Genomic DNA, 23593 nt, shown 5'->3' with positions numbered 1-23593 from the left:
GTTGTGTCTGACTCTCTGCAACCCCATGGACTAGAGCCCACCAGTCTCCTCTGGTCGGTGGAATTCTCCTGGCAAGAATACTGGAGTGGGCTGCCACTCCCTTCTCCAGGGGATCTTCCCAACTCAAAGATCAAACCCAGGTCTCTTGCATTGCAGGTAGATTCTTTACTATCTGAGCCACCGGGGAAGCTAACTTCCCTGGTAGGTAGCTAACTTGCACCTTTATTACTGAGAAGAGCTAGATTAGAAGATATATATCTTATGTTTATCAACAATGGGCTAAAATCAAATCCCTTGGGGAGGGAGGTGGGAGCGAGGGTCAGGACGGGGGACACATGTACACCGATGGCTGATTCAGGTCAGTGTATGGCAAAAACCACTGCTGCTGCTGCTACTGCTAAGTCGCTTCAGTCGTGTCTGACTCTGTGTGACCTCATAGACGGCAACCCACCAGGCTCCCCCGTCCCTGGGATTCTCCAGGCAAGAACACTGTGTGGGTTGCCATTTCCTTCTCCAATGCATGAAAGTGAAAAGTGAAAGTGAAATCGCTCAGTCATGTCCGACTCCTAGCGACCCCATGGACTGCAGCCTACCAGGCTCCTCTGTCCATAGGATTTTCCAGGCAAGAGTACTGGAGTGGCTTGCCATTACCTTCTCCAGGCAAAAGCCACTACAATATTGTAAAGTCATTAGCCTCCAGTTAAAATTAACAAATTAATTTTTTAAAATAAATAAATAAAATAAAATCGAGTCCCAGAGAATTCCATTTTCCCACTTGAGGAAGGACGGTCGCAAGCGATCGCAGCCACACCCCAGCCATGTATGAGCATATGGGAACTGAGACCACAGAGGCTGAGACCGGAACACGTGGTCTCATCCACCGGGCAGGCTGGGTGAGAAGCACAGACAGAGAAGAAGCAGAGCTATTTACGCCGATCCTCGTCCCGAAGTCACAACGGGTACGTGGTCCCGTTCCCCCGTGGGAAAAGACAGTGGGGCGCAGAGAGACCGTGAATCTTGTGCTAACCTGGTGGAAGTGCAGAGAGAGCGCGCGACGGTAGAAAGGGAGGGCATCCTCCCTTCAGCACCTCCTTTCTGCCTGCACTTACTCTACAGCGTCCTTGCTCTTCAGTCGCCAAGTCCTGTCCGCCTCTTTGCCCCCCCGTGGACTGCAGCACACCGGGCTTCCCTGTCCTCCACCATCTCCCACAGTTTGCCCAAACTCACGTCCCTCGAGTCGGTGATGCCAGCCAACCGTCTCATCCTCTCTCGTCCCCTTCTGCTCCTGCCCTCAGTCTTTCCCAGCATCAGGGTCTTTTTCAATAAGTCGACTTTTAGTGTCCACTGGCCAAAGGATTGGAGCTTCAGCTTCAGCATCAGTCCTTCCAGTGAATATTCAGGGTTGATTTCCTTCAGGATTGAAGAATATATATATATATATATATATATATTTATGTATATACATGTATATATATATATACATATACATATGTATATGTATATGTATGTATATGTATGTACATGTATATGTATGTACATGTATGTATATATATGGCTTCCCTGGTGGCTCAGCTGGTAAAGAAACACCCTGCAATGCAGGAGACCTGGGTTTATATATATATCTATATATATATATATGTATATGTGTGTGTGTGTGTATATATATATTTTCTGTTTACACATGTAAGTTATTAATATCCATCTCTAAATGTCAAGAGAGAATGGAAAATCCCCAAATCAAAAATCATACTTTAAAATAAGCTTGTGTTCCTGTTGTTATAAAACTGTGTCCGAAACAAACCAACCCATAAATTCGCATCATAGAGTCAACTGGGAACATCCAAGAAAGAAGACCAGTGAGACAGCCTGGACAGCTGCCACAGCAACCTTTGAAATAAATATTACGGTCAGTTCTTCCCACCTCTTCCCACAGAGTCATGGAAATAAAAGCAAAAATAAACAAATGGGACTTAATTAAACTTAAAAGCTGTCGCACAATGAAGGAAACTATAAGCAAGGTGAAAAGACAGCCTTCAGAATGGGAGAAAGTAATAGCAAATGAAGCAACTGACAGAGAATTCATCTCAAAAATACACAAGCAGCTCATGCAGCTCAATTCCAGAAAAATAAACGACCCAGTGAAAAAATGGGCCAAAGAACTAAACAGACATTTCTCCAGATGGCTAACAAACAGATGGTTAACAAACACACGAATAGATGCTCAACATCACTCATTATCAGAGAAATGCAAATCAAAACCACAATGAGGTACCATCTCAGGCTGGTCAGAGTGGTTGCTATCAGAAAATCTACAAACAGTAAATGCTGGAGAGGGTGTGGAGAAAAGGGAGCCCTCCTACACTGTTGGTGGGAATGCAAACTAGTACAGCCACTATGGAGAACAGTGTGGAGATTCCTTAAAAAACTGGACATAGAGCTGCCATATGACCCAGCAACCCCACTGCTGGGTATATGCACTGAGGAAACCAGAATTGAAAGAGACACGTGTACCCCAATGTTCATCGCAGCACTGTTTACAATAGCCAGGACATGGAAGCAACCCAGATGTCCATCAGCAGACGAATGGATAAGAAAGCTGTGGTACATATGCAGAATGGAATATTATTCAGCAATTAGAAAGAATGCATTTGAATCAGTTCTAATGAGGTGGATGAAACTGGAGCCTATTATACAGAGTGAAGTAAGCTGGAAAGAAAAACACCAATATAGTATACTAACGCATATATATGGAATTTAGAAAGATGGTAACGATGACCCTATATGCAAGACAGCAAAAGAGACACAGATGTACAGAACAGACTTTTGGACTCTGTGGGAGAAGGCGAGGGTGGGATGATTTGAGAGAATGGCATTGAAACATGTATATTACCATATGTGAAATAGATGGCCAGTGCAAGTTCGACGTGTGAAACAGGGCAGTCAAAGCCACTGCTCTGGGACAACCCAGAGGGATGGGATGGAGAGGGAGGTGGGAGGGGGATTTGGGACAGGGGGACACGTGTACACCCATGGCTGATTCACGTCAACGTATGGCAAAAAGCCACCACAATATTGTAAAGTAATTAACCTCCAACTATAATAAATAAATAAAATTTTCAAAAATATATTACGGTCAATTCTTAAGAACTTTCAATATGAGAAAGAAAAAAAAATGAGCTCAATATTACAAGTAAAAAAAGAAGAAAAGCAGTACCCTTTCTTAAAGTATAAATAAATTACTGCCTTTGGAAAAACTGTAAAGAGTTGCATTTTTCATTTAGAAAATATGTGCCTTTTTTTTTGGATAATGCCAGTTACCGTAAAGTAATATAATGATGATAAATTCCTTTTGTGAGTCATCTTGAGAATTAGTTTAAATTCACATTGCAAACCATTTACCCGCTATTACTTTCTCTGTCAACAGCCAGAAGTGAAAAATCTTCCATGAAATCTCAACAGGAAAGATTTCACAGAAGTGACATTCACAAAGGGTGGGTCTTCCCACAGTCATGTATAGAGGAATTATCCACTTTTCCCCAAGTAATCCCAGAATCTCAGTACATGGGAACAGGGAATTTGTAAACAGACACTGTATACATATGTTCCCCGACACCAAAAAAGTGGTCCTCATGCCTTGACACACCAACTAAAATACTCATCAGATCAAGATGGTGACTGTCTGGCCAACTTTGCATGACTCCTACAATTTGGGTAGCACTGATGCTGACCATTTGGAACTACCTCTTGGACTCTGCATTCCATTTCTGATTTACTAGTGGCCTCTGATACTTTGGCCAGAAGTACTGGCTTGTTTCAAGAGAAAGCAGCCTCAGCAGGATGGTTCAAATATAAATGGATTCAGTTACTTGCTAAAGGTCAATCGCATTTGATGGGACTGGCAAGAGTTTCCCAATTTTCCTCAGCAACTATTCCAGCATCATCATTTTTGTAAGCTCAGTTGCTCAGTTGTGCCTGACTCTTTGCAACCCCCTGGACGGCATCCTGCCAGGCTCCTTTGTCCGTGGGATTCTCCAGGCAAGAATTCTGGAGCGGATTACCATTGCCTACTATTCCAGGGGGTTTTCCCCACCCAGGGATTGAACCCAAGTCTCCACCATCTCCTGCAGTTGGCAGGCAGATTCTTCACCAACTGAAGCACCTGGGAACTTTCTTTAAAATGCTTAGATTCCACAGTGTCTACTGAGCATGCAATGCTAAGACAAGTTATTAAAACTATCCCACGTGGAAACTGGTACATCAAGCACAGCACCGATGGACAAAAATTATTCCCACAAAATGGCATTGGGTTATTGTTTCAGTAGCAAGGAAACTCACGTTTTAGAAGAGAAAGCTGATGACCTTGAACAAACCTTTAAAATATTTGGTAAATGTGTAACAGATGATAAGTTTAAAAAGGTGCAGTATGTGATTTTTGCATGGCATGAATGGAAAAAGCCAGAAAGTTCTTTTGTTTGCCATCCTTTATTGCTTTTACTAAGGCATTAAAAAAAAAAAAAAAAAGGAAATTAACAGAGGCAATAATCGGCTAACTTGCAGTATAAGCAGAGATGCAAGGAAAACGGGGAGGTGAGCAATTCAGAACATTAAGAAAAAGAAAACTGTTTCCGTCCATCACAGAAGTTTCAAATGTTGAGCAAAAGCTTTCTCAAATGCCATATTTAGTCATTTCAGGCAAAAAAAAAAAAAAATCAAGCCCTAAGATAATGATGTGATTCACAGTGTCATCTAATATATCAGATGACCTCATGGTAGAAAGAGTTAAGAGAGAAAGACTTGGGGTTCAACTAAGAAGTCAAATATGTAAGGCAGATTCGAGACCTTTTTTTTACATATATAAAATAAAGCTTTTAAAAATTTATTTTAAACTGAAATATAATTGCGTCATAATGCTGTGCTGGTCTCTGCTACACACAGCCTGAATCAGCCATACGTAAATACAGACCCCCTCCGTCTGGAGCTTGCCTCCCCATCCCATCCCAGCCATCACTGGGCACCAAGCTGGGCTCCCTGTCTACTTTACCCATTGTCGTCTACATATGTCAATGCCATTGTCTCGATTCACCCTCCCCTCCCCTCCCCCGCCCTGTGTCCACAGGTCCATTTCCTATGGAGACCATTTTCCAGGAAAGAACTCTGGGAAAAAGGGAACAGGACACAGGAACCTCCTGGGTAGCAACTAAAACGGAAACCTACAACATATCTCAGGAATTTATATTCTCAGGGAAACGACAAGCCTGGCCTGGAAAGGACCAGAAGCTCCTGCACAGATATGAAAAAGAGAGGAGGTTTCTAAAGGTCTCCAGGATAAGCTCAGAAGCTCCTTCAGAAGCTCCCGTACAGATATGAAATAAAGAGGAGGTTTCTAAAGGTCTCCAGGATAAGCTCAGAAGCTCCTTCAGAAGCTCCCGTACAGATATGAAATAAAGAGGAGGTTTCTAAAGGTCTCCAGGATAAGCCAGGCAGGGCGTGTTGCCCAATGTTCAACTTAACACGTGGCCAAAAAGAGTTAGGGAGCAAGGATACGCCCCCTGGAGACCCAAGCAACAAAGCCAGAACCAGAAAGACTGCTGTCCGCTAAGATGGCACAGTTGCCACCTGTTATACTTGCTTCTTATTCTCTCATTTTCTGATCAAAGATATTCACACGCACACTGTTACCACACTGACACTTTATATGCAAGAGGGCAGGCAACTTTTTTTTTTTAATATTTGTTTTTATTTGCCTATGCCAGATCTTAGCTGTGGCACACAGGATAGTCAATCTCTACAGCAAGTGAACTCTTGCTTCTATAGCATGTGGGATCCAGTTTCCCAACTCAGGATGGAACCGGGGTTTCCTGCTCTGGGAGCTCAAGAGTTTTAGCCACTGGGCCAACCAGGAAAGTCCCTGGTTTTACTCTCTTTAAATCAAAAAAAGAGGGTGATGGGGAGTCACCTGAAGAAGAAGAAGAAGAAGAAGAAAACTACACCTCTCTCTAGACCATACTTTGAGCTGGATGCTCTCTCACCGCATGGGACGCAGGGATTCTTTTCTTGGGACTCCCCTGAGAATCGAGTCCAGGAAGCTGCTCTCTGTGTGCACGCGTGCTCAGTCATGTCAGACTCTTTGTGACCTCCATGGACTGTAGCCCGCCAGGCCCCACTGTCCATCGGATTTCCCAGACAAGAAGACTGGAGTGGGGTGCCACTTCCTCCTCCAGGGGGTCTTCGCCACCCAAGGATGGAACCCGGGTCTCCTGTGTCTCTTCCATCGCAGGCAGATTCGTTGCTGCTTGCACCAACAGGAAGTATGCCCCCACGTCTTTTAGACTGGACTTTGGCTGATTTCTGCATGTGTCCCTAACCTTCCCCCTGTGATCTGCTGCTGTTCTGTGCTAATGGGCACAGCACACTTTATTCCTGCTCTCCAAGCACAGACGCAGTCTGTAGTTGGTCCTCGGAAGTGGCGTGTGAACAGAACTCTCACATAAAAGGTCTGGGTCCTCATGAGTGCTTCAGCGGGCCTCTCTCCCTTTCGCTTGTGGCTGGCTGAAATGTGCGGCACCTAGAGCTGGCACTGGGAGCCATGTGACGACGGGAAGGGGCTCCTGCTCTCCTGGGACCTCGAATGCCCAGTGGGAGCTGGGTCTGCCTGTACGCTCCGGGTGGGAGAGAAGTGCGCATCTGTCCTTTTTGACCCAGTGATGTATCCTGTCTCTTTGCTACAGCTACTTAGCTTTTACCATCACAGTAACACTCAGGGAGGATGCTGAACAGTCCGTAAGCTGGAAACATTCATACAGAGCTGTCTTAATTTCTGTGAGCCTTCCTAGTGGCTCAGATGGTAAAGATTCTGCCTACAACGCAGGAGACCTGAGTTTGATCCCTGCGTCGGGAAGATCTTCTGGAGACAGCAATGGCAACGCAGTCCAGTATCCTTGCCTGGAGAAACCCATGGACAGAGGAGCCTGGTGGGCTACAGTCCATGAAGTCACAGGGTCAGGTAAGACTGAGAAACTAATTCTTTCCCATTCCAAGGATTTGGTTTCACTTAGGTTTCCCAGGTAGCTCACGGGTAAAGAACCCACCTGCTAATTTAGGAGATGTGGGAAGATCCACTGGAGAAGGAAATGGCAACCCACCCCAGTATTCTTGCCTGGAGAGGAGCCTGGTGAGCTATAGTCCATGGAGTCACACAGTCAGTCGCACAGTCAGACAAGACTGCGAAACTAATTCTTTCTCATTCCAAGGATTTGGTTTCAATTAGGCTTCCCAGGTAGCTCACGGGTAAAGAACCTGCCTGCTAATTCAGGAGCCGCGGGAAGATCCCCTGGAGGAGGAAATAGCAACCCGCTCCAGTATTCTCGTCTGGAGAATCCCATGGACGAAGGAGCCTGGCGGGCTGCCGTCCATGGGGTCGAGAAGAATCAGACTTGACAGAGCGACTAACATCTTACTTTCACATCTTAATTTCTACCTGGATTCTATTGGCTCCGATCACTGTTATCAGTGGAGAGGGCCCCAGATGGTTCCAGTTCTCCTTGCCATCACTTCAGAAGTACCACTGAGATAAGCCTTCTTGTGGTCCAAGGAGGAAAGTGTGTGTCTGTGGTCGGGGGAATCCCTGCTTCTAGAAAACAGAAGCCATCACTGCCACGTGTCCATCTCCGCGATCGTCTGTGGTCAAGGGTCAGCAAACACGCGAGTCTGGAGCCAGCCAGAAAGGATGCCCTTGGGATGCAGTCACTGCCCTCTGTCAGCTCTCCAACCCCTTTAGCAATACATTGCTGGCTGCTGCTGCTAAGTCACTTCAGTCGTGTCCCACTCTTTGTGGCCCCGTGGACTGCAGCCCACCAGGCTCCTCTGTCTCTGGGATTCTCCAGGCAGGTAGATGATCTGCCAACAACCAACTGTCAGGTGCCAACCCCAGCCGTGGCTGAACAATGCACCTCAGGGCGTGCAATCAGACCTCGTGACAGCCCAGCCCGGCTGGGAGCCAAGTCTCTCAGGCTAAATTAAATTAATAAAACAGCAGGCGATGCTGGTCCCCCACTGTCTTCCCACAAAATCACAGAGGCGTATAAAAAAGCATCTCCGTGTGCTGCGATGCGCTCCTCTGTCTCTGGCAATCACGTCTGGCTGTGAGAGTCTAACAGAAGGTGGGGAGAGGGGCCAGGTGAACGTGTTTCACAGGCCACAGACCTTCTCACACGCACGCTCAGCACAGTCTCCAAAGGGACAGTCAGGCTAAGTGTGATAAGCCGAACAGAGACGGAGAGCGTACAGCTGCACCCACGTGCAGTCCCATGCCCATTCAGTCGTGCCCGACTCTCTGAGGCCCCATGGACTGTAGCCCGCCAGGCTCCTCTGTCCATGGGATTCTCTAGGCGAGAATCCCGCAGTGGCCTGCCATTCCCTTCTCCAGGGCATCTTCCCCATCCGGGCCTCCTGCACTGCAGGCAGATTCTTTACCATCTGAGCCACCAGGGATCCAGGAAGCACAGTGAGGTCACAGAGCATGCATCTGGTCACCGGAACCAGAAGAGGGCGGGAGAGGGGGCATGTCACAAGAGAGGGGTGAAGTGGAACCTGGTTATTACTTCTTTTGTGCCAAACCAGGGTTAGACTAGCAGATGGGGGCCTGACGCTACGTACCACAACAGTCCTTACAGCTAGAAGGGGACTGAGCTCAACACAGAGGATTAACTGACCCACCCACGCAAGGGGCACGGGATGATTTAGAGACCAGGAAACTGTGTCCAGCAAGAAGGGAGATGTCCAACTATACAAGGCATACTTCCCGGAAATGGACCGACTATGTCCTGTCTGTGTATCAAATGTGTATGCCCTTCAACATCCTTAACCTGTTTGGCTCAATTTTACTTCTCAAAGCTGCTACAGGTGTAAAATTGTTTCCGTCCTTTTTCAAGGGCTTTTTCAAAAGTGTTGGTGTTCTTCTGATGACTAACTTACATACCTCACATATAAATGTTTGCTTTGTTTTAATTACCTAACTACCCCCTGCCCCCTTGGACTGCAAGGAGATCAAACCAGTCTATCCTAAAGGAAATTAGTCCTGAATATTCATTGGAAGGACTGATGTTGAAGCTGAAACTCCAATCCTTTGGCCACCTGATGCGAAGAACTGACTCATTGGAAAAGACTCTGATGCTGGGAAAGACTGAAGGCGGGAGGAGAAGGGGACAGTAGAGGATGAGATGGTTGGATGGCATCACCAACTCGATGGACATGAGTCTGAGTAAACTCTGGGAGTTGGTGATGGACAGGGAGGCCTGGGGTGTTGCAGTTCACGGGGTCACAAAGAGGCGGACACAACTGAGCCACTGGACTGAACTGAGGTCAAAAAAAGTGAAACTGGGCACTTCTCTGGAGGTCCAGTGATTAGGACTCCGTCTTACAATGCAGGGGATACGGGTTCAGTCCCAGCTCCGGGAACTAGGATCCCACATGCTGCCACAAGTACTGAAGCCTGTGCACCCTGGAGCTGGTGCTCCACGAGAAGGGAAACCATTGCAGTATAAAGCCTGCACATCTCAAGTAGAGAGGAGCCCCCGCTCTCTGCAACTAGGGAAAGCCCACATGCAACAAGGAAGGCTCAGCACAGCCACACAGAAATGAATTAAAATAAAATTTTTTAAAAAAGGATGAAGGACAGTAGTCCTTCCCGCAGTGAGTTGGCCTCCTCTCCAACAGAAAGGACTGGGTGCTCTACATTCCTTCATATGGAGCAGCCGCCATGCTAGGCTGGCTAATCAACTTTGTTTTTATTGACCAAATAATTTCACGTACATGAAAATAGGCACTGCGCTTCAGGGGTTGTCTGTCACCAAAAAAAAAAAAAAAGAAGATATCACATTAAATTCAAGATTCAGATAAACAGGAGTAAATTGTTTAGCATATGTATACCTCACGCTCAAATGAAAACCTGTTTCGCTTCAGGTTTCACCAGCTGCCGTGTGTTTCACCTGCCAGGGGTAAATAGGACAGAAGGCGAGGATGACGAAGCTCTGGCACTTCGTAAGGAGACTGCGAACAGCGTAGCCTGAGTTGGTGTCGGAAGACTCCCACATATTGATGATATTCTGAAAGCTGAAACCACCTACTGTCAGCCCCAAACTTTCACTCCACCCTATCCTTCAGGTATGGGCTCAGTAGCTTTAGTCGTGTCCGACTCTTTCAGACCCCGTGGACTGTAGCCCACCAGGCTCCTCTGTCTACAGGATTCTAGTAAGAATTGAATCTCCAGTCTATGTCTGATGCAGGATGCAGCATGCTTGGGGCTGGTGCATGGGGATGACCCAGAGAGATGTTATGGGGAGGGAGGTGGGAGGGGGGTTCATGTTTGGGAACGCATGTAAGAATTAAAGATATTAAAAAAAAAAAAAAAGATCAACATCAAAAAAAAAAAAAAGAGTACTGGAGTGGGTTACCGCGCCCTCCTGCAGGGAACTTCCAGGGATTGAACCTACGTCGCTTGAGTCTCCTGCATTGGCAGGTAAATTCTTCACCAGTAGCACCGCCTGGAAAGCCATCCCTCAGGTATACGTTGTACACTATTCTGAGAGACTTCCCTGGTTGTCCAGTGGTTAACACTTCACCTTCCCATGGAGAGGGTGTGCGTTCAATCCCTGATCTGGGAGTTAAGATCCCAGATGCCTCTTAGCCAAAAACCAAACCAGAAAACAGAAACAATACTGTAACAAAAAGCAAACCAGAAGCCAGAAACAACATTGTTACAAACTCAATAAAGACTTTAAAATGGTCCACATTAAAAAAAAAAAAAACTGTATCATTTAGCCAAGTTTTTTTTCTTTTTATTTACTCCCTCAATGAACTGTATCCTTTCATGATACAGAATCAACCATAAAGGAAACTTACTGGCTAATAAGTCCTTGGTAGGTTAAAAAAAAGTATTTTTCCCCACTGTAAAGTTGTATCTCAAAGGGAAGAGAAATAGCTGTAAAGGCCAAAAAAATTAATCATGGGATATTCTCAGAGGTACATGATGGTGTTACACCTCAGTCGTGATTAACATTTTCTGAGATTTTCTTCATTCCTTCTCTTAAGTAATGAAAAGCTGGGAACACATCATTTGTTTTCTCTTAAGTAATGAAAAGCTGGGAACCTTGCCAAAAAGTTATCTGACAGATGCTATCTGATCATTTCAGTGACTTCCATCATTTTTCACATCTTGGTAATCAGACTTCAGAGGCCGAATTCATGCAGAGTCTGGTGGGCTGCTGCTACAAAACTAGACCCCAGAAATAAATTAAGCAGAAAACGCTAGCAAGCCTGGGGACACGGGGTGTCCTGAGGGTCTCACCTGAGGCTTGGTTTTCAGGAATCCACGGTTTCTTATTTTGTGCTTCATTTCAACTCATCTTTTCACTTCTGCTCCACACACTGAATTACCTGCAGGGAGCCATTCTTGATTTCCTCTTGAGAAGATTAACTTCTGGCAAATCTTCTGGAGTTTGGAGGGAAAAAAAAAAAAAAAACAACCCTGCAGGTTCTATCTCATTAGTTACTCATACTTGAATTAAACCATGATAATGTTCTCAAAGAAAACCAAGGCCACAGAAAGGGCAGACTTATTTTTAAATGTTTGCTGACTATGATAATAGTTGAGATTTGTCCAATCGGACCTCCAATGACTTGAGACATGAACCCACCTGGCCTGGGTACATAAGGATGTCTTGGGATTCCCTTGTGGCTCAGCTGGTAAAGAATCTGCCTGTAATGTGGGAGACCTGCGTTCAATCCCTGGGTGGGGAAGATCCCCTGGAGAAGGGAAAGGCTACCCACTCCAGTATTCTGGCCTGGAGAATTCCATGGAATGTATAGTCCACGGGGCTGCGGAAGTCGGACACGACTGAGCAACTTTCACTTTCACTTTCTAATTATATTAATTTGTGTCTTTGACATACCAGCAAAGTCACAACAAGAAAATCTCAGCTTTCCAGAATTTGGTGCATATTCGGCCCAAAGGATTATTCTTCATGATAGTAACGGATTCGCAGGACATGCAAACTCAATCCCAAATCAGCCTAGACAGGAAAAAAGATGCTACTTATATCGATTTTTTTTTTTTGCCTTTTCATTGATACTGTTTAAAAAAAATAAAAGAAAAAGAAAACTGACCGCCAAACAATTGATGCATTCAAACTGTGGTGTGGGAGAAGACTCTTGAGAGTCCGTTGGACAGTAAGGACATTAAACCAGTCCATCCTAAAGAAAATCAACCCTGACTATTCATTGGAAAGACTGATGCTGAGACTGAAGCTCCAATCCTTTGGCCACCTGATGTGAAGAGGTGACTCACTGGAAAGACCCTGATGCTGGGAAAGATTGAGGGCGGGAGAAGGGGATGACAGAGGATGGGACGGTTAGATGGCATCACCGACTCAGTGGGCTTGGATTTGAGCAAACTCTGGGAGATAGTTCAGGACAGAGGAGCCTGGCATGCTGCAGTCCAAGGGGTCACAGAGAGTCTAACATGACTTAGCGACTGAATAACAACAAGAATATAGACACTCGGGTGTGAGGGGGGAAGACCAGTGAATCAGACAGATATTCAGAGCTGCTCATCGCTGCTCTCAGGACCAGACCAAAAGGAACATCCGTTCTCACACAAAACTCCCTCATTCATGAGAACTAGGCGTGACAGATAGTTTTCATCCTGAGACACACTCATAACCAAGGGCGGTCACTCCTGTTCTAAGGCATCGGGAGGTCATCAAGGGCAGCGGTTTCCAACATTCTAGGCACCAGACACCAGTTTCGTGCAAGACAGTTCTTCCACGGACCAGGGTGTGCAGATGGGTTTGGGATGATTCAAGCATGTTACATTTATCAATCCCTGGGTCATGAAGATACCCTGGAGGAAGAAATGGCAACCCATGCCAGTATTCTTGCCTGGGAAATCCCATGAACAGAGGAGCCTGGAAGGCTACAGTCCACGGGGCAGCAAAGAGTCGGACATGACTGAGTGACTTCACTTTCAGTATCCACCTGAAAAGACACTAGGAGGGTGTGTGTACGAGAGACACGCGGCCTGATCAAGTCTAGGACTCCTTTTCTCTACAGTAACGATCAAAGTGGGAGAAGGCAATGGCACCCCACTCCAGTACTCCTGCCTGGAAAATCCCATGGACGGAGGAGCCTGGTAGGCTGCAGTCCATGGGGTCGCTGAGGGTCGGACACGACTGAGCCAGTTCACTTTCACTTTTCACTTTCACGCACTGGAGAAGGAAATGGCAACCCACTCCAGTGTTCTTGCCTGGAGAATCCCAGGGACGGGGGAGCCTGGTGGGCTGCCGTCTCTGGGGTCACACAGAGTCGGACACGACTGAAGTGACTTAGCAGTACCAGTAGCAGCAACGATCAAAGTGAGGTCTATGGGTGCGCTGATTGGCTGCTTGAAAGCCAAGAGAAGGATTTCTTCCAGAACAGGCCATTGTGGACACAGAGCGGGGAGGAGAGGTTGGAACAAAGGGGAAGAGACTCATTGAAACAGACACATTACCATATGTAAAATAGATGTGTGCTCAGCTGCTCACTCATGTCCGACTCTCTGCGACCCCATGGACTGTAGCCCACCAGGCTCCCCTGTCCATGGGATTGTCCAGGCAAGAATACTGGATTAGGTAGCCTCTCCCTTCTCCAGGGGATCTTCCTGACCCAGCAACTGAATCCGGGTCTCCCACGTTGTTTATTGTCTGAGCCTCCAGGGTAAGATAGCCAGTGGAAATTTGACGGATGACACAGGGAACTCTGTGACAACCTACAGGGAGGTGGGCTGGGAGGTGGAAAGGAGCTTCACGACAGCAGACGTACATACACCTGTGGCCGATTCATGTCAACGTATGGCAGAAACCAGCACAATGTCATAACGCGATGATCCTCCCATTAGAAATAAATAAATAGTAAAATAAAAACTACCATCATCTTTGAATTAGAAACTGTCAAACGTGAGAATGGGGTGAGGGTCCTAAGACCAGCTATTAACAAACGCTTCATAAAACTGGAGAGGGAGGCGGGGGTGTTTCTCCCCCTGGTCGCAAGACTGTGAAGCTGTTATCTTTGCAAAGTGGATGTTTTTGTTCCCAGAGAAGCAGAAAGAAGTTTTTCACGCTAATAAACAGGCCATATCTGAAGTGTTTTTCATGATCCCTTCCTGTACATCTAGACGTTGAAAGGTACAATATTGTAATTGGCCTCCAATTAAAATAAATAATTTTTTTTTAAAAACAAAAGGTTTTCTCTCCTCTCCCCTCCTGCCCTTTCATTTGTTTCTTGCTTCTAAGTCTGAAGTTGAAAGGTTTACAGCCTGTTCTAAAAGAAAGATGGCTATTTTGGATTAGTATTAATTTGGCTCGGTTAAATAAATATTCATCTGCAAATTAAATGCTTTCAGTCAACCCAGTTCAGTCCCTCACTCGTGTCTGACTCTTTGTGACCCATGGACTGCAGCACGCCAGGCCTCCCTGTCCATCACCAAGTCCCGAAGTTTACCCAAACTCATGTCCATCGAGTCGGTGATGCCATCCAGCCATCTCATCCTCTGTTGTGCCCTTTTCCTCCCGCCTTCAACTTTTCCCAGCATCAGGGTCTTTTCAAATGAGTTGGTTCTTCACATCAGGTGGCCAATGTATTGGAGATTCAGCTTCAGTCTTTCCAGTAGGTTTTAAATAAAATCCATACTAGTGACAGGAATATTGAAAACTAAAGTAAGCAAAGCTGTTTTGGCCTGAGCATACTGTTTCCAAATTAGATTTTATGTGTATAAATGTATAATTTAGTATCTATAAAATCTGTATGAACATACACTTCTGTGAATTATGGCTGCATGTATATATATTTTATGTTTATAATATATAATGATCCCACCTATCTATTGTGACAACTCTAAGGATAAAAGCAGTATATAACCAATAGTAAATTATGGTTCACTTATCCTTTGCAGGAATAAATATTTTATTTAAAAAAATATTTTAATGGGCCAATACTTGACTTGTGTGTATTTTATTTCAAGCATTTAGTTCTTCCAAGATTTATAAATTTGGATCATAAAAACAGTTACAGTTCTGGCAAACAATTTTACGGAGTTTTTTTGTAGATAAACACATGGATCAGTACATGCATGCTCGGTCACTCACTCATGCCTGACTCTTTTGTGACCCCATGGACTGTAGCCTGCCAGGCTCCTCTGTCCGTGGGATGTCCCAGGCAAGAATACTGGAGTAGGGTGCCATTTCCTCCTCCAGGGGATCTTCCCAACACAGGGACTGAACCCATGCTTCCTGCATTGGCAGGCAGATTCTTTACCACTGAGCCACCTGGGAACCCCTAAATACCTGGATACTATTTTAAAATCCATAATTCCCGATTCTGGGATAAAAGTATGCCAGCAGTTGAAACACAGTGGTTTATTGTGACAAAAAGCACTAATCTGGAAATAATCACAGCACTAAAAAAAACACTAAACAACAGAACTGCCTCACAACATTTTCCAGGATCAAACAGAAAACCAAAGATTTTTGATGTAGTCAGTCTAAAAGATTTTTAGAATATTACTGACTTTCATTTACTTTAATGCAAAATACTATTGAAATTAATAATAAAATGTATTCTAAGTTCTAAAAAAGAGAATGAAGAAACAAAGGTTGATTCAGTGGCAAAGAATCTGCCTCCAATACAGAAGATGCATGTTCAGTCCCTGAGTGGGGAAGATCCTCTGGAGAAGGAAATGGCACCCCACTCCAGTATTCTGGCCTGGAGAATCCCATGGACAGAGGAGCCTAGCGGGCTTATAATCCACAAGATCACAGAGTCAGACACAACTGAGCAACTAAGCCACCACCGACTGCTCACAAGTAGAACATGGGTTTGCTGCTGCTGCTAAGTCACTTCAGTCATGTCCAACTCTGTGTGACCCCATAGACGGCAGCCCACCAGGCTCCACCGTCCCTGGGATTCTCCAGGCAAGAACACTGGAGTGGGTTGCCATTTCCTTCTCCAATGCATGAAAGTGAAAAGTGAAAGGGAAGTCGCTCAGTCGTGTCTGACTCTTCGCAACCCTATGGACCGGAGCCTACCAGGCTCCTCTGTCCATGGGATCTTCCAGGCAAGAGTACTGGAGTGGGGTGCCATTGCCTTCTCTGGAACATGGGTTTAGGGAGGTCCAAAGGGAGTTCCATAGGCTTCCCTGGTGGCTCAGACAGTAAAGTGTCCGCCTACTATGCGGGAGACTCAGGTTCGATCCCTGGGTCGGGAAGATCCTCTTGGAGAAGAAAATGGCAACCCACTCCAGTACTCTTGCCTGGAAAATCCCATGGACAGAGGAGCCTGGTAGGCTACAGTCTACGGGGTCACGAAGAGTCGGACATGACTGAGTGACTTCAGTTTCACTTTCACTTTCTTTCAAAGGGAGGTCCAAAGTATATATTGGGCTTCCCTGATAGCTCAGTTGGTAAAGAATCTGCCTGCAATGCAGGAGACCCCAGTTCGATTCCTGGGTCAGGAAGTTTCCCTGGAGAAGGGATAGGCTACCTCACTCCAGTATTCTTGGGCTTCCCTGCTAGCTCAGCTGGTAAAGAATCCACCCACAGTGTGGGAGACCTGGGTTAGATCCCTGGGTTGGGAAGATCCCCTGGAGAAGGGAAAGGCTACCCACTCCAGTATTCTGGCCTGGAGAATTCCATGGACTGTACAGTCCATGGGGTTGCAAAGAGTCAGACACGACTGAGCGACTTTAGAAGAAAGTATATTCAGTGACACCAGTTACTACAAAAATAGCCTCATGCACGTGGGAAATGACAAAGGCTTGAGGTAAAGCAGTGCCGAGAGGGAACTGAACCAGATTCAGATCTGGAATAAATGACTGGATTCGGAGGACAGGAAAAGGAGAATTGTATTTCCTAATTAGGCACACAAGGCATTGGACTGCCTTGCAACGTATTCAAGTAAACTTGTGTTCATCAGAAATCTCGCCTATGCACTCTTCTCCAGGGCTGTGGCAGGAAGTCATCACTAACTCAGTGGCTTCACACAAGTCAAATTTATTATCTTACAGTTCTGAAGGCTAAAAGTCCAAGACGGGTTTCACTAGGCCAACGTGAAGATGTCTGCAAGAATCCAGTACCTTCCCGAAGCTCAGGTAAGAACCCTGGAGGAGCCCACAGTCCTTGACTCCCAGCCCCTTCCGCCACCTTCAAAGCCAGCCTGGGCTGGTCCAGAGCTTCTCACACTACCCCCCTGCCCACCTCCTCCACCTGTCAGAACCCCTGGGATGACACTGGATCAGTCTGAATAATCTACTTTGTGTCAGTAGATGGGGAGCCTTAATTCCATCTGCAGCGTTGCCACGGAAAGCCACAAGTTCAGAGACTCCAGGAACTACAATGGAGGCATCTATGAGGAGTAGGCTTCTTATTCTGCCTTCTACAGTGTGCGTGCAGGCTAAGTCCCTTTGGTCGTGTCCGACTCTTTTGCAATGCTATGGACTGTAGCCCTCCAGGCTCCTCTGTCCATGGGAATTCTCCAGGCAAGAATACTGGACCGGGTTACCATGCCCTCCTCCTTCAGGGGATCTTCCGGACCCAGGGATCGAACCTGCGTCTCTTACGTCTCCTGCATTGCCAGGTGGGTTCTTTACCACGAGCGCCACCGGGGCAGCCCGCCTTCTACAGCAGTGGTCCCCAACCTTTTTGGCACCTGGGATGGGTTTCATGAAAGATAATTTTTCCACAGACCTGCGGCAGGTGTCAGGGGGATGGTTTGAGGATGAATCAAGCATATTACATTTTATTTCTTTATTTCCATTATTATTACATCCTCTCTGTGCTGGCTTCCCTGGTGGCTCAGACGGTGATGAATCCGCCTGCAAGGTGGGAGATTTGGGTTCGATCCCTGACTCGGGAAGATCCCCTGGAGAAGGGCATGGCAACCCACTCCAGTATTCTGGCCTGAAGAATCCCATGGACAGAGGAGCCTGGTGAGCTCAGTCCAGGGGGCGGCAAAGAGTCACACACGGCTGAAAGGGGTAGCTGTGGTGCTTGGACATCGGATTTGACGCTCCACAGCGCAAAGGCCAGAACATGAAGCTGGGGATTTCCAATACAATGAAAGGGCCTGAGAAGTGTCTCAGGGATGAATCTTCAGGGTGGAGAAGAAGACATGTCTGTGAAGAAAAGAAAGAAAAAGCAGGTGGAGGAGAAAAGGCATCCTGAAGAGGATCGCAAAAGTAAGACATGGGTGAGGGGAAAGGTGCGAGCAAAGGTCTCTGACTGGACATTAAGCTATGCCTGAGAAACTCTTGACATGTTGAAATAGTGTACAAACAGCCCCAGAGGTAACAGGCTTAATTCTGACCACAGCAAAGACATACAAAACATTGCTATTTCTGCTGGATAATGTACATTGTATAAAACATGGCAAACATATATACATGATTTCATATTTCTGTCCACGTTTGAATCTCGTCTGAAACCCTCTACCCATAAATGGAGTGTCAGACTGAAGAGAGCTATTCTAAGTAAGAATTTTCCATGGATTGTTATGGCTGGATGCAGTGAACTTGAAATTAAAAAAAAAAAAAATCTCCTTGGTGGTTTCATTTACATTAATGCGGTGCATTCCTGTGAAATGTCTGTATCTAATGATGAATGATCAACCCTTCTTAACTCTAACAAAAAAAAATTTATCATGGAAGGACCACGTTAGTGGTAGTTTGTGTTAGCATGACTTTGGAGAGTAATCTTTGGTCATTCTGTAAGTTTGTTTTCATCTCCCTTTCATTAAGTCTTAAAATATTCAATTAATTTGATAATACTCTTTAAGATGCAGTCTACACACAGACACACACACACAGACACACACAACACACACACACACACACACGGCTTCCCTGATAGCTCAGCAGGAAAGAATCCACCTGCCCAGGCAGGAGACACGGTTTGGATCCCTGGTTTGGGAAGATCCCCTGGAGAAGGCAACCCACTTCAGTATTCTTGCCTGGGAAGTCCCATGAACAGAGGAGCCTGTTGGGCTACAGTTCACGGGGTCACAGAGAGTCAGACACGACTGAAGCAAGTAAGCAGAATGACAAAGGTAAATCTTCTGGCCTATTCAGGAAGGATTTCAGTAGGAGACAGGGCAGAGACGGCTGTCAGAGAGTCAGTGAGGCGCTTCTGGAGAGAGGCCCTAAGTCTGAGCTGGGACGTGGTGAACCAACTAGGAGCGGATCATACAAGACCCTAAGAAATGGGAGAGGAGAGTGGACATAGTTCTGAGGTTTTGAGATGGGCCAGTGGCGAAGTAAGCAATTCAAACTGGAAAAAAGAGGAAGTAGAGCTCTGGGGAGACACTGACCAGCCAGGTGGCCACTGGAAGACTCACAGAGCTTAAGGGGAGGACTGGAGAAGAGGGAGGTTTGAAAGTGAGGTTAGCTGCTGAGATGCAAGTGCTTATAGCAGAGACACACCTTTTTTTTTTTTGCTTTCTTTATTGCCTCCCAAAATACTCCTCTATTTTCCCTCATGTTAAACTTTTTATTTTGTATTGAGGTATAGCTGATTAATGGGCTTCCCTGATGGCTCAGAGGTTAAAGCATCTGCCTCCAATGCAGGAGACCCGGGTTCGATCCCTGGGTCGGGAAGATCCCCTGGAGAAGGAAATGGCAATCCACTCCAGTATTCTTGTCTGGAGAATCCCATGGATGGAGAAACCTAGTAGGTTACAGTCCACGGGGTCGCAAAGAGTCAGACACGACTGAGTGACTTCACCTTCACCTTGATAGCTGATTAACAGTCTTGTCATAATTTCAGACAGACAGCAAAGGGACTCAGCCATACACGGACATGGATCCATTCTCCCCAAAACTCCCCTCCCATCCAGGCTGCCACATGACACTTAGCAGAGTTCCCTGTGCTGTCCAGCAGGTCCTTGCTGGTTCTCCATGTTAATTACAGCCATGTGTCCATGTCCATCCCAGACTCCCTGACTGTCCCTTCCCCCATCCATTCCCCCTGGGAAGCATAAGGTTATTACAGAGTATTGAGCAGAGTTCCCTGTGCTGTCCAGCAGGTCCTTGCTGGTTCTCCATGTTAAATACAGCGATGTGTACATGTCCATCCCAGACTCCCTAACTACAGTATGGCAACCCTTATAAGCAGAATCTAAAAAGCAATGGTACAAATGAACTTATGTACAAACAAATTCAGAAACAGATTCACAAACTTAAAGAATGAACTTAAGGTTCCTACTTAAAGGGAAGGATACAGGGAAGAGATACACCCTTTTAATTTACAGGAGACCCAGCTTTGATCTGGCCAAGCCTCTGACTCTCATTAAGAGTTGAGCTTGTCCAACTTGACAGTGAGATAAAAGGGAGTGAACTGAACGTCATATATCACTGCCATCTTGTTTAAATATCACGCGTAAGGATTTTACTAGCTCATAACCAAATGTGCCCTCAGACGAGGCTAATGATGCTTCAAAAGCAGGGGGCAGGCATAAGGGAGTGTTTATATTTTAATCTGAGGCAGGACACTGGCAAGAGAGGGTAAGGATGACGTAGCCAGATAAATCACCCCGCAGTGAGCCAGGACATATAAACATTTCATCCAGGGGGACAGCAACTGAGACTGACTCGGTTGAAGTGGCATCTTGGCGAACCTCTGTACACGCTCATACGATGAGCTTCTAAATTAACTTTTGCTTGCTTCTCCTACACTTGAAATGTTTGTCATGGAGTATCATTTGCACAGATGAAGTGATTTACTCTTGTTTACCCAATACTTTCTCTTCCTTACACAACTAAAAATGTTTCCCCTTAATGTTACGCTATTGTTTAGAACTTTTATTTGCAATTTTTTACGCTTATTCTTTCAATGTTACATTGTAAAAAGTTAACATATTTTGACTCCATATGTAACTATAAACTCATTATATAAAATCAAAGATAGTTCAACAATCATGAAAAGCATAGGACAAACGGGTAGTCTCTTCTATTCCCTATGTGTGTATTGAGCTTCTGTCAAATAAATACGTTTAAGAGATAATGTATAAGTGTCCAGCACTGTGACTGGGCAATGTACAATCAATAAAGAGTTCTATTCTCCCCTGTTCAGGAGAGTGGAGATGCTGACTTGAAATTCAACATCAAAAAAACCAAGAGCGTGGCATCCGGTCCTGTAACTTCATGACAAATAGAAAGGGGTAAAGTGGAAACAGTTACAGACTTTTGTTTTTCTTGGGCTCCAAAATCAATGCAGAGGGTGACTTCAGCCATGAAATTAAGAGACGCTTGCTCCTTGGGAGGAAAGCTATGACAAACCTAGGCAGCATATTAAAAAGCAGAGACATCACTTTGCCAAAAAAGGTCTGTATAGTCAAAGCTATGGTTTTTCCAGGAGTCACGTACACATGTGAGAGTTGGATCACAAACAAGGTTAAGACAAAAAACTTAAAGTGTGTACACTTTAATGATGTCTCAAAAAATACATATATATATAAGGTTCAAATCCATACCTCTCTTTCATACAGGTAAGGGGGTTACAGGTTTTGAGGCTTTCTGGGTAGCGTGACTTAGTTTATACCCGACATGAAACTGGTCCCTGGTGCTGAGAAGCCTGGGGACCGGTGACTTAAAGGGCCTAACGCTGAAATGAAAACTAGTATAGGTGTACAATAAGAGATTGCTGACCGATGAAACTCACTCCCAGACCATCTTTTCACCTAAACACGGGTGGGAATGAATGTTAGGAGCCAAAAACACTGAGAAAGTGCAATGAAGTCATGTCATGAAGCCCCAGAGCAGCCAGATCAGATGAATAAACTGTGGAAGAAGAGGAGGAAAAACCCATGCATTTGGTAAAGCTTTCATTGCTTCAAACAATAATGTGAAGAGGGCGAGTACCAAGCACGTAAGCTCTACGTTTTCAACGGATCTGAATTCATTACCCTGCAGAGCAGGGCCAGATGTTTAAAGGGATTGTTACATGACGCAGAACTGGGTGGGGCATACCAGTTGTTACGGCGACGTGCGTGAGGAAGCCCACACTGAGTGGGTCTTTCCACGTATACATTACATCTCCTTGAATGCTGAAAATCAATGGGGAAAATTAAACAAACACTAGATGGCTATTCCTTCGGTTGCTCTAAAGTTTAGCTGTTGGTGTCAATCGCTCGCTTGTGTCCGATTCTTGGCCACCCCATGGACTGTAGCACGCCAGGCCTCCCTGTCCATCACCATCTCCCAGAGTTTGCTCAGACTCGTGTCCATTGAGTCCGTGATGCCACCCAACCATCTCATCCTCTGTCATCCCCTTCTCCTCCCACCTTCAATCTTTTCCAGCATCAGGGGCTTTTCCAATGAGTCGGCGCTTTGCATCAAGTGGCCAAAGTACTGGAGCTTCAACTTCAGCATCCGTCCTTCCAGTGAATATTCAGGACTGATTTCCTTTAGGAGGGACTGGTTTGATCTCCTTGCAGTCCAAGGGACTCTCAAGCACCATAATGTGAAAGCATCAATTCTTTGGCGCTCAGCCTTCTTTATAGTCCAGCTCTCACATGGGTACATGACTACCGGCAAAACCCTAGCTTTGACTAGATGGACCTCTGTCAGCAAAGGGATGTCTCTGCTTTTTAATATGCTGTCTAGGCTTGCCACCCCACTCCAGTACTCTTGCCTGGAAAATCCCAAGGACAGAGGAGCCTGGAAGGCTGCAGTCCATGGGGTCGCTAAGAGTCGGACACCACTGAGCGACTTCACTTTCACTTTTCACTTTCCTGCATTGGAGAAGGAAATGGCAACCCCCTCCAGTGTTCTTGCCTGGAGAATCCCAGGGACGGGGGAGCCTGGTGGGCTGCCGTCTATGGGGTCGCACAGAGTTGGACACGACTGAAGCGACTTAGCAGCAGCAGCAGGGTTGTCACAGCTTTCTTTAACAATTACTCCATGATTTTTGAAAAGAAAAACAGGAGGTAATGTGGTATATAGAATATTCTCAAGAATCTGGGGAGAAAAAAAGGATCTCTCGTCCTTGTTTTTTCATGAACTGTCAACGTGACCTTGGTCATGCATTATACTCTCCCTAGAGCACTATCTCCTGTACTTAGAATAACAAGTGTGTCTTCTCAGCATCTTAGATCACTTTCACCTTAGAGTGTGTATCATAATGAAACACTGCAAACACATTCCGTGGTTTTCACTATGGATTTTTTCTTTTGGCATCACCCAGCCTCACTTGATGGATGTCCACAATCTGCCTGATCCCGTCACCCCCGGCTTCACAGACTCACACTCCTGGTTGACGAAGATTCACTGCTCCTGTCTGACCACAATCAGTCCGTCAGCCTTTCACCCGAATGGCCCCACACAGACAGCCAGCTGAACTATTCTATGGCCCTGATTTTCTGCCGTTTTATATGGCCACAGTTTAAGTGATAGGGCAGCTTAGCATGATCCCAGACTGTTTTCTTTTCTTAAATCTTCACACACCCCATCTACCCTGCTCTATCACTGCAGCCAAAGTTAGGAGGGAGAAGATTTGAATTGCATGACTTTCTG

General features: G+C 45.8%; 1 protein-coding gene and 1 non-coding gene across 39 annotated transcripts in view; one reads left to right on the top strand and one right to left on the bottom strand.

Moving 5' to 3' along the window:
- The window catches only part of LOC138431407 (uncharacterized), a 332640-nt gene that overhangs the window by 202716 nt on the left and 106331 nt on the right, over positions 1-23593 (bottom strand). For 9 of the 38 annotated variants that reach the window (XM_069573521.1, XM_069573524.1, XM_069573519.1 and 6 more), the window contains one exon: positions 11345-11488. The exons of 26 other annotated variants lie outside the window; for them this stretch is intronic. In XM_069573521.1, the coding sequence (XP_069429622.1) occupies positions 11345-11392 (48 nt within the window). In that variant the 5' untranslated portion in view covers positions 11393-11488. Of the gene's footprint in view, positions 1-1227; positions 1411-11344; positions 11489-23593 lie in introns of all 38 variants that reach the window. 3 more of the 38 variants (XR_011446038.1, XM_069573514.1, XM_069573517.1) reach the window with 1 other exon arrangement.
- TRNAW-CCA (transfer RNA tryptophan (anticodon CCA)) lies at positions 19607-19679 on the top strand. The gene has a single exon. It is a non-coding gene; the product is annotated as a tRNA-Trp (tRNA).

The sequence above is a fragment of the Ovis canadensis genome, chromosome Y, assembly GCF_042477335.2.
Source record: "Ovis canadensis isolate MfBH-ARS-UI-01 breed Bighorn chromosome Y, ARS-UI_OviCan_v2, whole genome shotgun sequence".
Classification (NCBI taxonomy): Eukaryota; Metazoa; Chordata; class Mammalia; order Artiodactyla; family Bovidae; genus Ovis; species Ovis canadensis.
The sequence above is the reverse complement of the archived record's forward strand: the minus strand, read 5'-3'. Positions and strand labels throughout refer to the sequence as shown.